This window comes from Pan troglodytes, chromosome 20 (assembly GCF_028858775.2).
Source record: "Pan troglodytes isolate AG18354 chromosome 20, NHGRI_mPanTro3-v2.0_pri, whole genome shotgun sequence".
NCBI lineage: Eukaryota > Metazoa > Chordata > Mammalia > Primates > Hominidae > Pan > Pan troglodytes.
The window spans coordinates 58,992,784-59,008,125 of record NC_072418.2 but is presented as its reverse complement, the minus strand read 5'-3'; the positions used below and the strand labels follow the sequence as shown (position 1 = coordinate 59,008,125).

General features: G+C 44.1%; 1 protein-coding gene across 1 annotated transcript in view; it reads right to left on the bottom strand.

Annotated features, from left to right (window-relative positions):
• Positions 1 to 2,717: 2,717 nt before the first annotated feature.
• NLRP5 (NLR family pyrin domain containing 5) overlaps positions 2,718 to 15,342 on the bottom strand; it is a 58,903-nt gene continuing 46,278 nt past the window's right edge. The window contains exons 12-15 of the mRNA XM_063800417.1: positions 11,359 to 11,529; positions 8,144 to 8,314; positions 6,119 to 6,289; positions 2,718 to 3,128 (exon numbers count right to left, since the gene is read on the bottom strand). Of these exons, the coding sequence (XP_063656487.1) occupies positions 2,996 to 3,128; positions 6,119 to 6,289; positions 8,144 to 8,314; positions 11,359 to 11,529 (646 nt within the window). The 3' untranslated portion in view covers positions 2,718 to 2,995. The remainder of the gene's footprint in view (positions 3,129 to 6,118; positions 6,290 to 8,143; positions 8,315 to 11,358; positions 11,530 to 15,342) is intronic.

Genomic DNA, 15,342 nt, shown 5'->3' with positions numbered 1-15,342 from the left:
AAAAGCCCATGGAGGTTGACATTTTTATAGTGTCATAAAAATCATTTGAAACAGCCAGAATTTGAACACAGGTCAGCATAAAAAACTTGAAGCCAGGCACAGTGGCTCACACCTGTAATTGCAGAACTTTGGGAGGCTGAGGCAGGAGGATCACTTGAGCCCAAGAGTTCAAGACTAGCCTGGGCAAGATAATGAGATGTTTCTAAAAAATAAAAATATTGTTTCTAAACTTGGCTTTTCCCTTTGACCTTCCCTTTGGCTGTAACTTTACAAAGTGGGATATTTGTAACTGTTGGGGGTGGGGTAGGCGGCAGTGCTCAAGATAATGCACTGGACACAGGAGGGCATTGTGTATTTTTAGCTATATACAAGGTGATAGATCTTTAACAAGACTAACATAGTAATGCTTTGTTAACACAAACATTAATGGTGGTTTCCTTGCCCCCCTCCCCCCCCCCCCGCCTTTTTTTTTTTTTGAGACAGAGTCTGGCTCTGTTATGCAGGCTGGAGTGCAGTGGCGCGATCTTGGCTCACTACAAGCTCCGTCTCCCGGGTTCACGCCATTCTCCTGCCTCAGCCTCCCAAGTAGTTGGGACTACAGGCACCCACCACCACGCCTGGCTAATTTTTTGTATTTTTAGTAGAGATGGGGTTTCACCCTGTTAGCCAGGATGGTCTCAATCTCCTGACCTCATGATCTGCCCACCTCGGCCTCCCCAAGTGCTGGGATTACAGGCATGAGCCACTGCACCCGGCCTCCTTGCCCTGTCTTTATGTTAGATGGGCCTGTGTCCCATGTGGGAGAAGAGGTATCCTGAAGACAGATACTCTGATTCGGAAGGGCTAACTTTTCCCCCACTACTCCACCCATTCACCTCGTAAACCCTATCACATTGGTCCAATGTCCAAGTATTTTATAAACAAACACTCCCAGAACACGCAAGTATTTAAAAAGTATTCCTGCAAAGAAACCATAGGTTGAAGATAATGCTAATACTATAAGCACAAATAAACTGCAGAGTTGACGTTCCTCCTATATCTGATATAAACTTTATTAGCTCCATTGCAATGGGAGCAGAAAAGGGGGCATGCCAGCCCCTGTCTAATATATGCTGACAGGGAATGATGCTGAAACATTCCCCCAGTTTGAAAGGGGCTGCTGGAGTTATAGGTTTACACACAGTACAGTGAATGGCTCGTGGAAGGTGGTTGTATGGTAGAGGCAACATTTCAATTAGTAGAATGAACCCCAGAAATGGATTTCCTGGGTCTGAATGGCAGCTCTGCTACTTATTGGCTGTGCATTCTTTTTTTTGAGATGGAGTCTCGCTCTGTCACCCAGGCTGGATTGCAGTGGCATGATCTTGGCTCACTGCAAGCTCTGCCTTCCGGGTTCGAGTGATTCTCCTGCCTCAGCCTCCCGAGTAGCTGGGATTACAGGCATGAACCACCACACGGGGCTAATTTTTGTATGTTTAGTAGAGACGGGGTTTCACCATGTTGGCCAAGTTGGTCTCGAACCACCGACCTCAAGTGTTCCGCCTGCCTCAGCCTCCCAAAGTGCTGGGATTACAGGTGTGAGCTGCCCCGCCCGGCCTTGCTGTGCATTATTTTCTGCACCTCAATGTCCTCATCTGTAAGATGGAAGCAAAAAATATACTTACCTCTAAGATGTTGTAAAGACCAAATAAGTTAATTCATACTGCTTAGGACAGGGCATGGTATACAGGGCTGTGTTAGATCATCATCATTCATCATCATCATCATGGATGAGAGAAATAAATACAAGAAATCATAAAAAGCATATTTTGGTAAGAATATAAGAGTTTTCCACTCTTCTAGGAATAGACTGATGGTTCTGTAGCCATGGTAATAAGTAGCTACCTAGACAGGTTTAAATCCATTCAATGGATCCAAGACAACTTACCTCAGTGAACATGCTTTTGCAAGCAACCAACAGCTGCCCTTTGCATTGGAAATTCAGCCAGTCAGAAGGGACGCACTCTGATGAACACACCTCTACCAATCAGCCTCACCTGAGTAACCACAGGCCAACTTACACCTTCAAGGTTCAGCCTCATTCTGTACCTCCCCAAATTCCTCCCCGCAAAGATCAGAAGTCTGCTCTACTCAGAGAGACTGTGGTAGACCAGCTTTTCATTACACTAAGGAATAAATTCGGCTTTATGTTTATAGTTCAGATATTGAGTGACAGTAACACCATCCTTTGGTATTCAGGTATGTGCTTTAAAAAACCAGTAGTTGGCCAGGTGCGGTGGCTCACGTCTGTAATCCCAGCACTTTGGGAGGCCGAGGCAGGCAGATCACGAGGTCAAGAGATTGAGACCATCCTGGCCAACATGGTGAAACCCTGTCTCTACTAAAAGTACAAAAAATTAGCCGGGCGTGGTGGCGGGTGCCTGTAGTCCCAGCTACTTGGGAGGCTGAGGCAGGAGAATGGTGTGAACCCAGGAGGCAGGGGTTGCAGTGAGCCAAGATCGTGCCACTGCACTCCAGCCTGGGCAACAGAGTAAGACTCCATCTCAAAAAAAAAAAAAAAACCAAAAAACAAAACAAAAAAACCCCACAAAAAACAAAAAACCACCACTAGTTGTGGTACCCAAATTCAGGGGCTGCTTTTGAAGATCTAGGTCCTCCCAACCTCTCTGCTCCTAAACCATATCCCCACTAGTTAAGAAAACCACTTGACAACTTTTCCAAATGCTTTGTGTTTATTTAATTCCCTCTATATGCTCTGAGATATGACGGACATTTCACAGATACTGAGTCCTATGACTTGAAGGTCTCTAGCCTTCAAATCCAGTAACCAACATATAGTGAACACAGAAGAATCACTACCATTGAGGGCTTTGTGAGAATCAGAAATCATTCTCCATCTTTGAGAAGGAACTCCCAGGTGCATAGCTTGCTCTGAGAAAACAGCGTTTAAAGTTCCTCCATCAGATGGGTGTGAGTGGGGCAGGTTTCCGTATCTTCAGTTTTTCCACCAGTACCGGTCATCTTCATCAAAAGAATGCCAACTACCGTCAATTACGATTTGGGGCTTGAGCAGCTGCACTTCCTCCAGCAGCTTCCTTATTTGCACAGGGTACTGCCATTTCCACAGCCTGGGGAGGCAGAGAGAGGACTCGTTACTGAGACGTTGCTTTCGACTCTTCTCCCTTCTTCAAAATTCCTGGTAGCCTCATCAAGGATCTCAAACCTTTTCTTGTACTCTTAAGGAACGTGCCCCAAAGAGTTAAACCAATGACTAACAAATTATTGAGTTTGTAGGATGGCAGACAAGAAAAGAAACAGCTTGCTGAAACATGGAGACTCCCCCTCCACTTATGAAAGAACTGGCTGAAATTGGTTAGAAAAAGTATGGCAGACTGGAGTTTGCACAGAATGAGCTTGCTGATGTCACAGCCTGAATTTCCACCATGTTTTATACTAACTCTCCCTAAATTGGCACATGCAACCCATGATGTAGCATGAATAGATAATTATGCATGCCCAGTGACTTTCTAAGATCTGCTCTTTTCTTCCAATCACCTACTAATCTCAAGATCTACTCCCTGAACCTTTTCTAATAATAATACTGCCTTGAAGCCAGCATGGGGAGACAGATTTGAGCTTGACTCCTGTCTCCTTGTGAGTTGACCTGCAATATAGGGCTTTTTTTCCCCGACAAATCTCCAGTGTCACAGTATTGGCCTCTAGCACATCAGGCAGTGAGCCACTTTTGCTTGATAACAGTAGCATGTTCCCTATAGAATAAAAGTAATTCTCTGCATGTAAAAAAACTTGGACATGTCAGATACTATGCTGAGCTTTTAAAGGCATCTGTTCCTTACAACAGTCCTAACAGTCCTAAGATGCAGGCATGACCTTTCAGTCCATCCATGAATTCCTTCCTCAGAGTCTCTGTGCCGGGTCCTGTTATAGGGTTTGGGGAGGTACAGTAAGTTCTCCCTTAATGTCATTGATAGGTTCTTGGAAACAGTGACTTTAAGCAAAACTACTAGAGCAGATTCTCGAAGAACGTCATTTTCTTCAGAGTCATTGTTATAACAACGAGAAAACATTGGTTTCAATATATGTCGTTTTGCTTAAAGTCACAGTTTCTAAGAATGTATCAATGACATTAAATGAGGACTTCCCATATAGGGATGGACAAGGCAAATTTCCCACCCTTACCAAGCTTACAGTCTACTAGAGGAGAAATAAACATATTTAAATAGATACATAGCACCACCCCCATTTCACAGATGGGGAAATAGACCCATAATAGGTCAATCAGTAAATCCAGGTCTGACTTCTTTCCTACTTCAACTACTAAGTCCCATAGTCACCACTGATCTTGTCAACAGCTATAGTGCCTCATAAATCAAGGATATAAACACATTCTTTCAACAACACTCCACCTTTTCAGCTCATTTTGTCACTGTAACAGTCCTGACCAAACCAAGACTCCCAGATTCATTGAGCCATGTTTCTCAATTCACCTTCCCCATCCTGTCTTCACTTTCTTCTTATGATTCCAGGGTCTACCACAGCCACTCTTGACTTCTTCCTGGTTATACCCATGTGCCATAACTTGAACCCTGGATAAACTCAACTGCCATCAGCTGGACCATACTGGAGAAAACAGTTACTCAACTGAGAAATTTTCTATTGATATAAATATACCACAAGGAAGTCGGGCGTGGTGGCTCATGCCTGTCATCCAGCACTTTGGGAGGCTGAAGCTGGTGGATCATATGAGGTCAGGAATTTGAGACCAGCCTGGTGAAAACTCTTCTCTACTAAAAATGTAAAAATTAGCTGGGCGTGGTGGCATGTACCTATAATCCCAGCCACTCAGGAGGCTGAGGCAGCAGAATTGCTTGAACCTGCGAGACGGAGGTTGCAGTGAGCTAAGATTGCACCCCTGCACTCCAGCCTGGAGGCAACAGAGTGAGACTCCATCTCAAAAAACTTAAAATAAAATAAATAAATATACCACAACCAACCTCAAATGGGCTATCAATGCTGCCAGCTGTATATTTCTCTGGTCAAGATTTTACTCCCTTCAAGTACAACTGTGTTCCTTCATGCTCAGGGAAGTCTCTGAACTCCCGTTTGTCTACGGATATGAGGTCCTAAATGACAAATGCTTTTTCTACCACTAAACACTGAAGACATCAGTGAACTGCCACTTTGTCATGAAAGAAACTTCTAGTCTTAAGAGATGGTCCTGAAGAACTTCTGTGAACTCCATCAACTCAGCCCTCCAGACTTATACAAGGACTGAATGAGAGGGGAAGCTGAAATGATGTGTGTGAGCTATTGAAGAAACTTTCTGCTAGGTGAATTGTTCAGTGCTGTTAACTACATTCACACGGCTGTGCAAGCATCACAACCACCATCTATCGCCAGAATTCTTCATCTTGCAAAACTAAAGCTCTGCACCTATTACACAACTCCCCAACCCCTCACTCCAATCCTTTGGAAATCACCATTCTGTCTCTATGAATTTCACTCTTATAAGTACCTCTTCGAGGTAGAATCCTACAGTATTTGTCTTTTTAGGACTGGCTTATTCCACTCGGCATGTCAAGATTCCATCATGTAGCATGTGTCAGAATTTTCTTTTTGAGACTGAATACAATTCCATTGTTGGTATACACCACATTCTGTTTATCCTTTCATCCATGAGCGCCTGGGTTACTTCCACCTCTTGGCTATTATTGGGCATTATGCCACTATGAACATGGGTGTGAAATCTGAGATCTTCCTTTTAATTCTTTTGGGTAACATACTCAGAAGTAAGATTGCTGGATCATACAGCAATTCTAGTTTTTTCAGCATAAACATTTATAACGTTCTTTCTGTGCCCTTCCCAACCTACCCAGAAGTGAACTCCAAGATATCAGGCACCTGGCCTCTATCTCCCATATTCCTGTATCTCCAGCATCCGGCATGGTACCCAGAACGTAGTGGGCACTCACCAATGGAGTAAAATGTGGCTCCCAAGGTATGACGTCAACTTTTCCCATAAACTGCTTCTCCACCAGCTAACAAGCCTGGAACAGAAGCAGGTCTGTATCTCAGAAGACAATTGCTGGGGACTTACCCAATTATCTGTAAGTTAGACGTGGGACAGGCAAAGGCCGAACACAGCTTCATCATTCCTTTGGGACTGAAGTTATTCTGCACCAGGTTTAGACAGGTCAGGTGCCGGTTGCAGGAAAGGGCCAAGGAGAGTGCCTCACAGCAATCAGAAGTCAGTCCACACGCCTTCAACCTGCAGGGTTACGACACCCAGAAAATAACCCCAAAGATCGATGATGGACCCTTCATTCAACCCGTATGAATTTGACCTTGATACTTTTTCTTTGGGAAAACAAAACAAAACAAAAACAAAAACAAACAAAAAATGAAACTGGTGGGCTCTGCCTCCCAGTTTCTGGTTTAGTTGTTCTGATGAAAGACCCAAATGTTCGCCTTTTTTTTTTTTTTTGAAATAGCATTTCACTCTTGTTGCCCAGACTGGAGTGCAGTGGCACAATCTTGGCTCACTGCAACCTCTACTTCTGGGATTCAAGCGATACTCCTGCCTTAGCCTCCGAAGTAGCTGGGATTATGGGCGCGTGCTACCATGCCTGGCTAATTTTTTGTATTTTTAGTAGAAAGGGTTTCATCATGTTGGCCAGGTTGGTCTTGAACTCCTGACCTCACATGATCCACCTGCCTCAGCCTCCCAAAGTGCTGGAATTACAGGCATGAGCCACTGCACCCAGCCAAATATTTGCATTTCTAACGAGTTCCCAGGTGAGGCTACCGTGCTTGGTTCTCACTTTGAGAGATGGTGGGTAACTCAAATTATAGTTGTGGAAAACAATGAAAGAAAGGCTGAGAGTGCCTGTAGCAAGGGAACATAACAAGGAACACAGACCCGCAGAGAAAGCAACACTGCACCTGAAGAAAGGTGAGAAGGCGGAAGGACATATTGACATATGCATTGATATAAAAAAATCACCTGTACACTGTGCTTGCGGAAAGGAGGAGACACATTTGAGAAACAAAGATGACTAGATGGCTAGAACAGAGTCCCAGACAGTGGTGAGAGCGGAGGCTGGGCACCTATGTCATACTAAGGGTATAGAATTTCATCTTAAGAGCAACAGAAAGCCAAGGGACCTCATTGAATATAATAATGGCATTTTATAGGCGTGTTCTATTTTGAAGGGAGCACTCTGGTTATTTTGGGGTGGATGTCAAAATCCGTAAGCTGCTCTGAAATCGTTCACCAGATATACTAAAATACTAATGATTGTTTAAATTAGGTGGTGGGTATATAGGTTTTACATGTCCTAATCATTCTAGATTGAAAAAGAAAAAATCCAAAATGCACAGACTGAGTCTTGCTCTATGGCTGAGGCTGGGGTGTGGTGGCACGAGCTCGGCTCACTGTGACCTCCACCTCCCCAGTTCAAGTGATTCTCCTGACTCAGCCTCCTGAGTAGCTGGGATTACAGGCGCCTGCCACCATGCCTAATTTTTGTATTTTTAGTATAGATGGGGTTTCATCATGTTGGCCAGTCTGGTCTTGAACTCCTGACCTCAAGTGATCTGCCCACCTCGGCCTCCCAAAGTGCTGGCGTTACAGGTGTGAGCCCCTGTGCCCGGCCTCAGCACTTTTCTTTTTATGGCTGAACCATAGTCCACTATATTGGAGCTCTGTCTTAAGCCCCCAGCTGCCTCTGATGCTCACTGAAGTTTTAAGGACCACTCAGGTAATCACTTGCTTTCTGCCCGTCTTTGTCTCTAGACTGTTCACACTACAACACAAAGGTCTTTTCACTTCCATACTTCCGCCATTTAGCACCAGGACTAGCACGCAGGGGTCGTTCAATCGGCAGTTGAGAGTTTTCTACCTCCAGACCTTGTTCCCAAGCATTTGCCACTTTATCCGTCTCATCCATAGGAGCCGAGCTGGAACTTACACCCAGATCTGTGGTGCTGCGAAGGTTGCACTCCATCTAACTTGAGGGACTCATGGAAACCAGATCATCATCATCCCTGTTCAAGCAACCTCATGCTGGGGTCCCCCACCTCCTCCCAGCCCGGCCCGCAAAGAGGCGCCCCAGGAAGTTACCCGAGTCTCGTCAGAACACTGTTCTTTTGCTTCAGTCCCTCGCACAGCGCAGCGACCCCAACGTCACCCAGGGCATTGTCCGTGAGATCCATGCTTTTCAGGTGTCTGCTCCTCGAGATCACGCAGGACAGACTCTCACAGCACGCGGCGGTGAGATGACACTTTACCAACCTGCAAGAGGCGGGGAATAGAGCGAGTCTGCTTCTCTCGAGGAAAGTGGAACAGCGGGAGAAGGTTCAGCAGCATTAACTGGAGTTTCCTTTATTCCTTCCTGACGGGCCACTGTTTTGTCCACTCCTGTGAAGGGCTTAGACCACGTGGTATCTGTTGGCTTGAGAGAGGAATAATAGCGGAGGCGGGGAAAGTGTCTGGTGTGATTGAAGGTATCTTTATTTTTTAATTAATTTTTTTTGAGATGGAGTTTTGCTCTTGTTGCCCATGCTGGAGTGCAATGGTGTGATCTCGGCTCACTGCAACCTCCACCTCCCAGGTTCAAGCTATTCTCCCTTCCTCAGCCTCCCGAATAGCTGGGATTACAGGCACGTGCCACTGTGCCCAGCTAATTTTGTATTTTTAGTAGAGATGGGGTTTCTCCATGTTGGTAAGGCTGTTCACAAACTCCTGACCTCAGGTGATCCACCTGCCTCAGCCTCCCAAAGTGCTGGGATTACAGGCGTGAGCCACCACGCCCAGCCTATTTTTTATTTTTTTTCAAGACAAAGTCTCACTCTGTTGCCCAGGCTGGAGTGCAATGGCACGATATCGGCTCACTGCAACCTTCACCTCCTGGGTTCAAGCGATTCTCCTGCCTCAGCCTCCCGAGTAGCTGGGATTACAGGCGTGTGCCACCACGCCCAGCTAAAGGTATCTTTAAAAGAAATGAGCACAGCAGAGTTTGCTTCCACTTGGAGATGAGGTCAAGATTCTCCACGGGGGAGGAGGAGAAACTGGAAAGATTCTGACAGAGCCAAGATGGAGAGAAAAGGGGACAGAAGTTACTGAAATGCTGATAGGTCTGGAATCCAAAAGGGGAAGTTTTGTGCTTCTATTCTTAGGAAAAATGGGGAAATGGGGTGGGTGGCTCCATAAATAACATCTAAATGGTTTATCACAGGAGAAATTACTGAAACGGCCTCCAAGTCTGTCTTCAGCTTGGGAGGCTAAGGGTAGGATGATAGCACTGGGGAAGGGGACGGTCCATCCTCAGGAGCCATCGGGTGAAGAATAAAGAGGGATGCAGGCTGGGTACAGTGGCTCACGCCTCTAATCCCAGCACTTTGGGAGGCCAAGGTGAGTGGATCACCTTAGGTCAGGAGTTTGAGACCAGCCTGACCAACATGGTGAAACCCCGTCTCTACTAAAAATGCAAAAAAGTAGCCAGGCATGGTGGCAGGTGCCTGTAATCCCAGCTTCTCGGGAGGCTGAGGCAGGAGAACTGCTTGAACCCAGGAGGTAGAGGTTGCAGGGAACTGAGATTGCGCTATTGCACTCCAGCCTGGGCAACAAGAAAGAACCTCTGTCTCAAAACAAAAACAAAAACAAAAACAAAAACAAAACCCCACCAAAGCCAAACAAAACACACAAAAAACCAAACCAAAACAAAGCAAAGCAAAAAACAAACAAAAGAAAAAACGGATGCAGTTGTGAGGGCCAACCCTTGAAGACCAGGTGGGGGTGACCTAGTCATTGGCGCTAGCATGGATAAATGGTGATGGAGAGATCCAGTTAATCTCCAAGCACTTAAATGCCATCTCAAAAAAACGATGTCTCTAATTGACTAAGATTAAGATTCTACACCATGCAGAAGTAGGGCTTGAAACAATTAAAACAAATGGTAGAATTAATACTTGGGGTCACTCAGAAGTTTGTGAACTAGAATCCATACCAAAGTCCTTTATTTTATTCTTGGGAAGGGAGAGATCTCAAAATGATACCCCACTTGTGGTCCATTAATTCTGCCTTTGTAATGAATAAGCAAATGCTACCAAGCATACAAGCGTTTGGAATGAAATCATTTATGCTCATGATGAAAACACTAGATATAAGGTACGTGTCCAGCTTTAAGAGATTTTTAAAGTTTAGAAGATTTTTAAAGGCTACACCATTCAATGGAATACCTTACTGTACTTCATTTATTATAATAGACATATCCTTAGACACAATGTGAGACCAATGCCAAAGTTTTGGTTTCTTGGGAGTTCAGTTCTCCACTGGATATGATGGGGGGTGGTGAGACTACATGAGATTAGATATACAAAATATTAAGTGTTCTGCCTGCCACATGTTAAGAATGCATTAAGTGCTTGGCGGGGTGCAGTGGCTCACACCTGTAATCCCAGCACTTTGGGAGGCCAAAGCGGGTGGATTGCCTGAGGTCAGGAGTTCAAGACCAGCCTGGCCAACATGGTGAAACTCCGTCTCTACTAAAAGTACAAAAATTAGCCAGGCCTGGTAGCACACGCCTGTAATCCCAGCTACTCAGGAGGCTGAGGCAGAAAAATCAAAATCGCTCGAACCTGGAACACGGAGGTTGCAGTGAGCAGAGATCATGCCACTGCACTCTAGCCTGGGCAACGGAGCAAGACTCAAAATAAATAAACAAACAAACAAAAAGAAAAAAAGAGAATGCATTAAGTTGCATTAAGCGCTGACTACTATGATCCTTTCTTTGTAAAACATCAAATGCACGCTTGCATCTAGGACAAGAGAACCCCAGAAGACATCCAAACCACTAACAGGGATGACTGCATGGTTGTGAGACTGAAGATTGATTTTTGCTCACTGAGCTCTTTTACTTTTTCTACAGTCTGTTTAATGATGGGATATTCCTATTCAATAGAAACATTTCAACAAAGGGTGAAGAAATTTGAGCCCCAGAGGGAAAGAGATTAAGAGACAAGCACTCTCCCTTCTCCATACAGATAAATAGCTGAAGATGAACTTAGGGCAAGATGCCTTCCTCTGAGGAATGGACAGTGTTTGGGTATCAAGGGTTTCTCAGAACTCATGGTTCCTCCCATGAGGATCCATCAGCCCTTCCCATGCTCACCGTGGTGTCAACACCTCAGTTTACCTAGATTGCCCTTGGAAAAAAGAGTGTCAGCTCACCCTGAAAGCAGTTTTTGGTTCCGGTCTCCCTGCTCCTATCTCTTGACCTTTCAGGAACTCCAGACCCCAGTATGATAGAGTTGACCCAACGCCCATGGGAAACTCACTCCAGGTCCTGGAGATGACAAGATGGTTCTCTCATGACCTCGCACAGAAGCTTCACGCCATTGTCTTCCACAGGGTTCATGCTAAGGCTCAGGTGCGTCAGCCATGAGTTACCCATAAGCGCAAGTGCAAGAAAACCACAGCCAGCCGTGTCCAGGTGGCACTGATTCAGCCTGTGGGGCACACACATGGGAAAGAAGATTGTGACGCTCATTCCCCAGCATGGCCTCAAGTGAGCTGCTGCTCTCCTCCCAGCTGCAGTCTGCTTCTGTGTAGGGTGGGGTCATATTTGGTTTTTTTTCTTTTTTTTTTTTTTTTGAGGAGTCTTGCTCTGTCACCCAGGCTGGAGTGCAGTGGCAAGCTCTCAGTTCACTGCAGCCTCTGCCTCCTGGACACAAGAGATTCTGCTGCCTCAGCCTTCTGAGTAGCTGGGATTACAGGCATGCACCACCACGCCTGGCTAATTTTTGTATTTTTAGTAGAGATGGGGTTTTATGATGTTGACCAGGCTGGTCTTGAACTCCTGACCTCAGGTGATCTGCCCACCTTGGCCTCCCAAAGTGTTGGGATTACAGGTGTCAGCCACCACACCTGGCCAGGTTTAAGACCTTCCCTCTGACAGAACCTACCCAAATGAGAAGGAGGCAGAAAACCAACTCTGGTAATATGACAAAACAAGGCTCTTTAACATCCCCCCAAAATCACACTAGTTCACCAGCAATGGATCCAAACCAAGAAGACATCCTCGAATTTCCTGAAAAAATACAGGAGCTTAGTTATTAAGCTAATCAGAGAGGGATTAGAGAAATGTGAAGCCCAATGCAAGGAAATCCAAAATATGATACAAGCAAAGGGAGAAATATTCAAGGAAATAGCTTAAAAACAATAAAAAAAATCAGGAAACTTTAGACACATTTTTAGATATGCGAAATGGTCTGGAAACTCTCAGCAATAGAACTGAACAAGTAGAAGAAAGAAATTCAGGCTGGGCACAGTGGCTCACACCTGTAATCCCAGCAGCACTTTGGGAGGCCAAGGCGGGAGGATCACCAGGTCAAGAGTTCGAGACCATCCTGGCCAACATGGTGAAACCTTATCTCTACTAAAAATACAGGCTGGGCACGGTGGCTCATGCCTATAATCTCAGCACTTTGGGTGGCCGAGGCGGGTGGATCACCCGAGGTTGGAAGTTCGATACCAGCCTGACCAACATGGAGAAACCCCGTCTCTACTAAAAATACAAAAAATTAGTTGGGCATGGTGGTGCATGCCTGTAATCCCAGCTGCTCGGGAGGCTGAGGCAGTAGAATCGCTTGAACCCAGGAGGCAGAGGTTGCAGTGAGCTGAGATTGCACCATTGCACTCCAGCATGGGCAACAAGAGTAAAACTCCGTCTCAAAATAAATAAATAAATAAATATAAAAAATAAAAAATAAGTTAGCTGGGTGTGGCGGCACACACCTGTAGTCCCAGCTACTTGGGAGGCTGAGGCAGGAGAATTGCTTGAGTCCAGGAGGCGGAGGTTGCAGTGAGCCGAGATTGCACCACTGCACTCCAGCCTGGGTGACAGAGCGAGACTCTGTCTCAAAAAAAAAAAAAAAAAAAAAAAAAAAAAAAAAAAAATTAAAAAAAAAAATCAGAGCTTGAAGTCAAGGTCTTTGAATTAACCCAATCCACCAAAGACAGAAAAAAGAATATTTGAACAAAGCCTCCAGAAGTCTGGGATTATGTTAAATGCAAACCTAAGAATAATTGGTATTCCTGAGAAAAAAGAATTCTAAAGGCCTGGAAAACATATTTGGGTGCATAATTGAGGAAAACTTCCCTGGCCTTTCTAGAGAACTAGACATCCAAATACAAGAAGCACAAAGAACACCCAGGAAATTAATCACAAAAAGATCTTCACCTAGGCACACTGTCATCAGCTTATCCAAAATTAAGATGAAGGAAAGAATCTTAAGAACTGTGAGACAGAAGCACCAGGTAACCTATGAAGGAAAACCTATCAGATTAACAGATTTCTCAACAGAAACCCTGCAAGCCAGAAGGGACTGGGGCCCTATCTTCAGCTTCCTTGAACAAACCAAGTATCAGCCAAGAATTTTGTATCCAGCAAAACTAAGCATTTTATATGAAGGAAAGATACAGTCTTTTTCAGACAGACAAATGCTGAGAAAATTTGCCATTACCAAGACTCCACTAAAAGGAGCTCTAAATCTTGAAACAAATCCTGGAAACACATCAAAACAGAACCTCTTTAAAGCATAAATCACACAGGACTTACAAAACAAAAATATAAGTTAAAAAGCAAAAACAAAAAACAAAACCCAAGGTACACAGGCAACAAAGAAAACGATGAATGCGATGGTACCTCACATCTCCATCCTAACACTGAATGTAAACGGTCCAAACGCTCCACTTAAAAGATACAGAATGCAGAATAAAGAACTCACCAACCAACCATCTGCTGCCTTCAGGAGACTCACCTAGCACATAAAGACTCACATAAAGTAAAGGGGTACAAAAAGGCATTTCACGCAAATGGACACCAAAAGCGAGCAGGGGTAACTATTCTTAGATCAGATGAAACAAACGTTAAAGCAACAGCAGTTAAGGAGACAAAAAGGGACATTATATAATTATATAATCCTTGTCCAATAGGAAAATATCAAAATTCTAAACATATATTTGCCTAACACTGGAGGTCCTAAATTCATAAAACAATTGCTAATAGACCTAACAAATGAGATAGATAGCAACACAGTAATACTGGGGGACATCAATACTCCACTAACAGCACTGGACAGGTCATGAAGACAGAAAGTCAAAGAAACAATGGATTTAAACTATACTTTGGAACAAATGGACTTAACAGATCTATACAGAACATTTCATCCAACAACTGCAGAATACACATTCTAATCAACAGTGCATGGAACCTTCTCCAAGATAGACCATAACAGGCCATAGAATGAGCTTCAATAAATTTAAGAAAATTGAAATTTTATCAAGCACTCTCTCAGACCACAGTGGAATAAAACTGGAAATCAACTCCAAAAGGAACCTTCAAAACCATGCAAACAGATGGAAATTAAATAACCTGCTCCTGAATGAGCACTGGGTCAAAAATGAAATCAATACAGAAATTAAAAAATTCTTCAGACTGAACAACAACACAATGTATCAAAACCTCTGGGATACAGCAAAGGCAGTGCTAACAGGTTCATAGCCCTCAACACCTACATCAAAAAGGCTGAAAGAGCATAAACTGACACTCTAAGGTCACACCCTCAAGGAAGTAGAGAAACAAGAGCAAATCAACCCCAAACCCAGCAGAAGAAAGGAAATAACCAAGATCAGAGCAGAATTAAGTGAAACTGAAACAAAAAAACACAAAAGATAGATGAAACAAAAAGCCGGTTCTTTGAAAATATAAAATTGATAGACTATTGGCAAGATTAACCAAGAAGAGAAGAGAAAATCCAAATAACCTCACTGAGAAACGGAACAGGAGATACTACAACTGACACCACCGAAATACAAAAGATCATTCAAGGCTATAAGGAACACCTTTATGCACATAAACTAGAAAACCTAGAAGACATGGATAAATTCCTAGAAAGATCCAACCCTCCTAGCTTAAATCAGGAAGAATTAGATATCCTGAACAGACCAGTAACAAGCAGCGAGATTGAAATGGTAATTTAAAAATTACCAACAAGTCCAGGACCAGACGGATTCACAGAATTCTACCAGACATTCAAAGACGAATTGGTACCAGAATCGGTACCAATACTTTTGACACTATTCCACAAGATAGAGAAAGAAGGAAACCTCCCTAATTCATTCTATGAAGCCAGCATCATCCTCATACCAACACCAGGGAAGGACATAACGGAAAAAAAAACACACACAAGAAACTACAAAGCAATATCCTTGATGCACATAGATACTAAAATCCTTCACAAAATACTAGCTAACCAAAT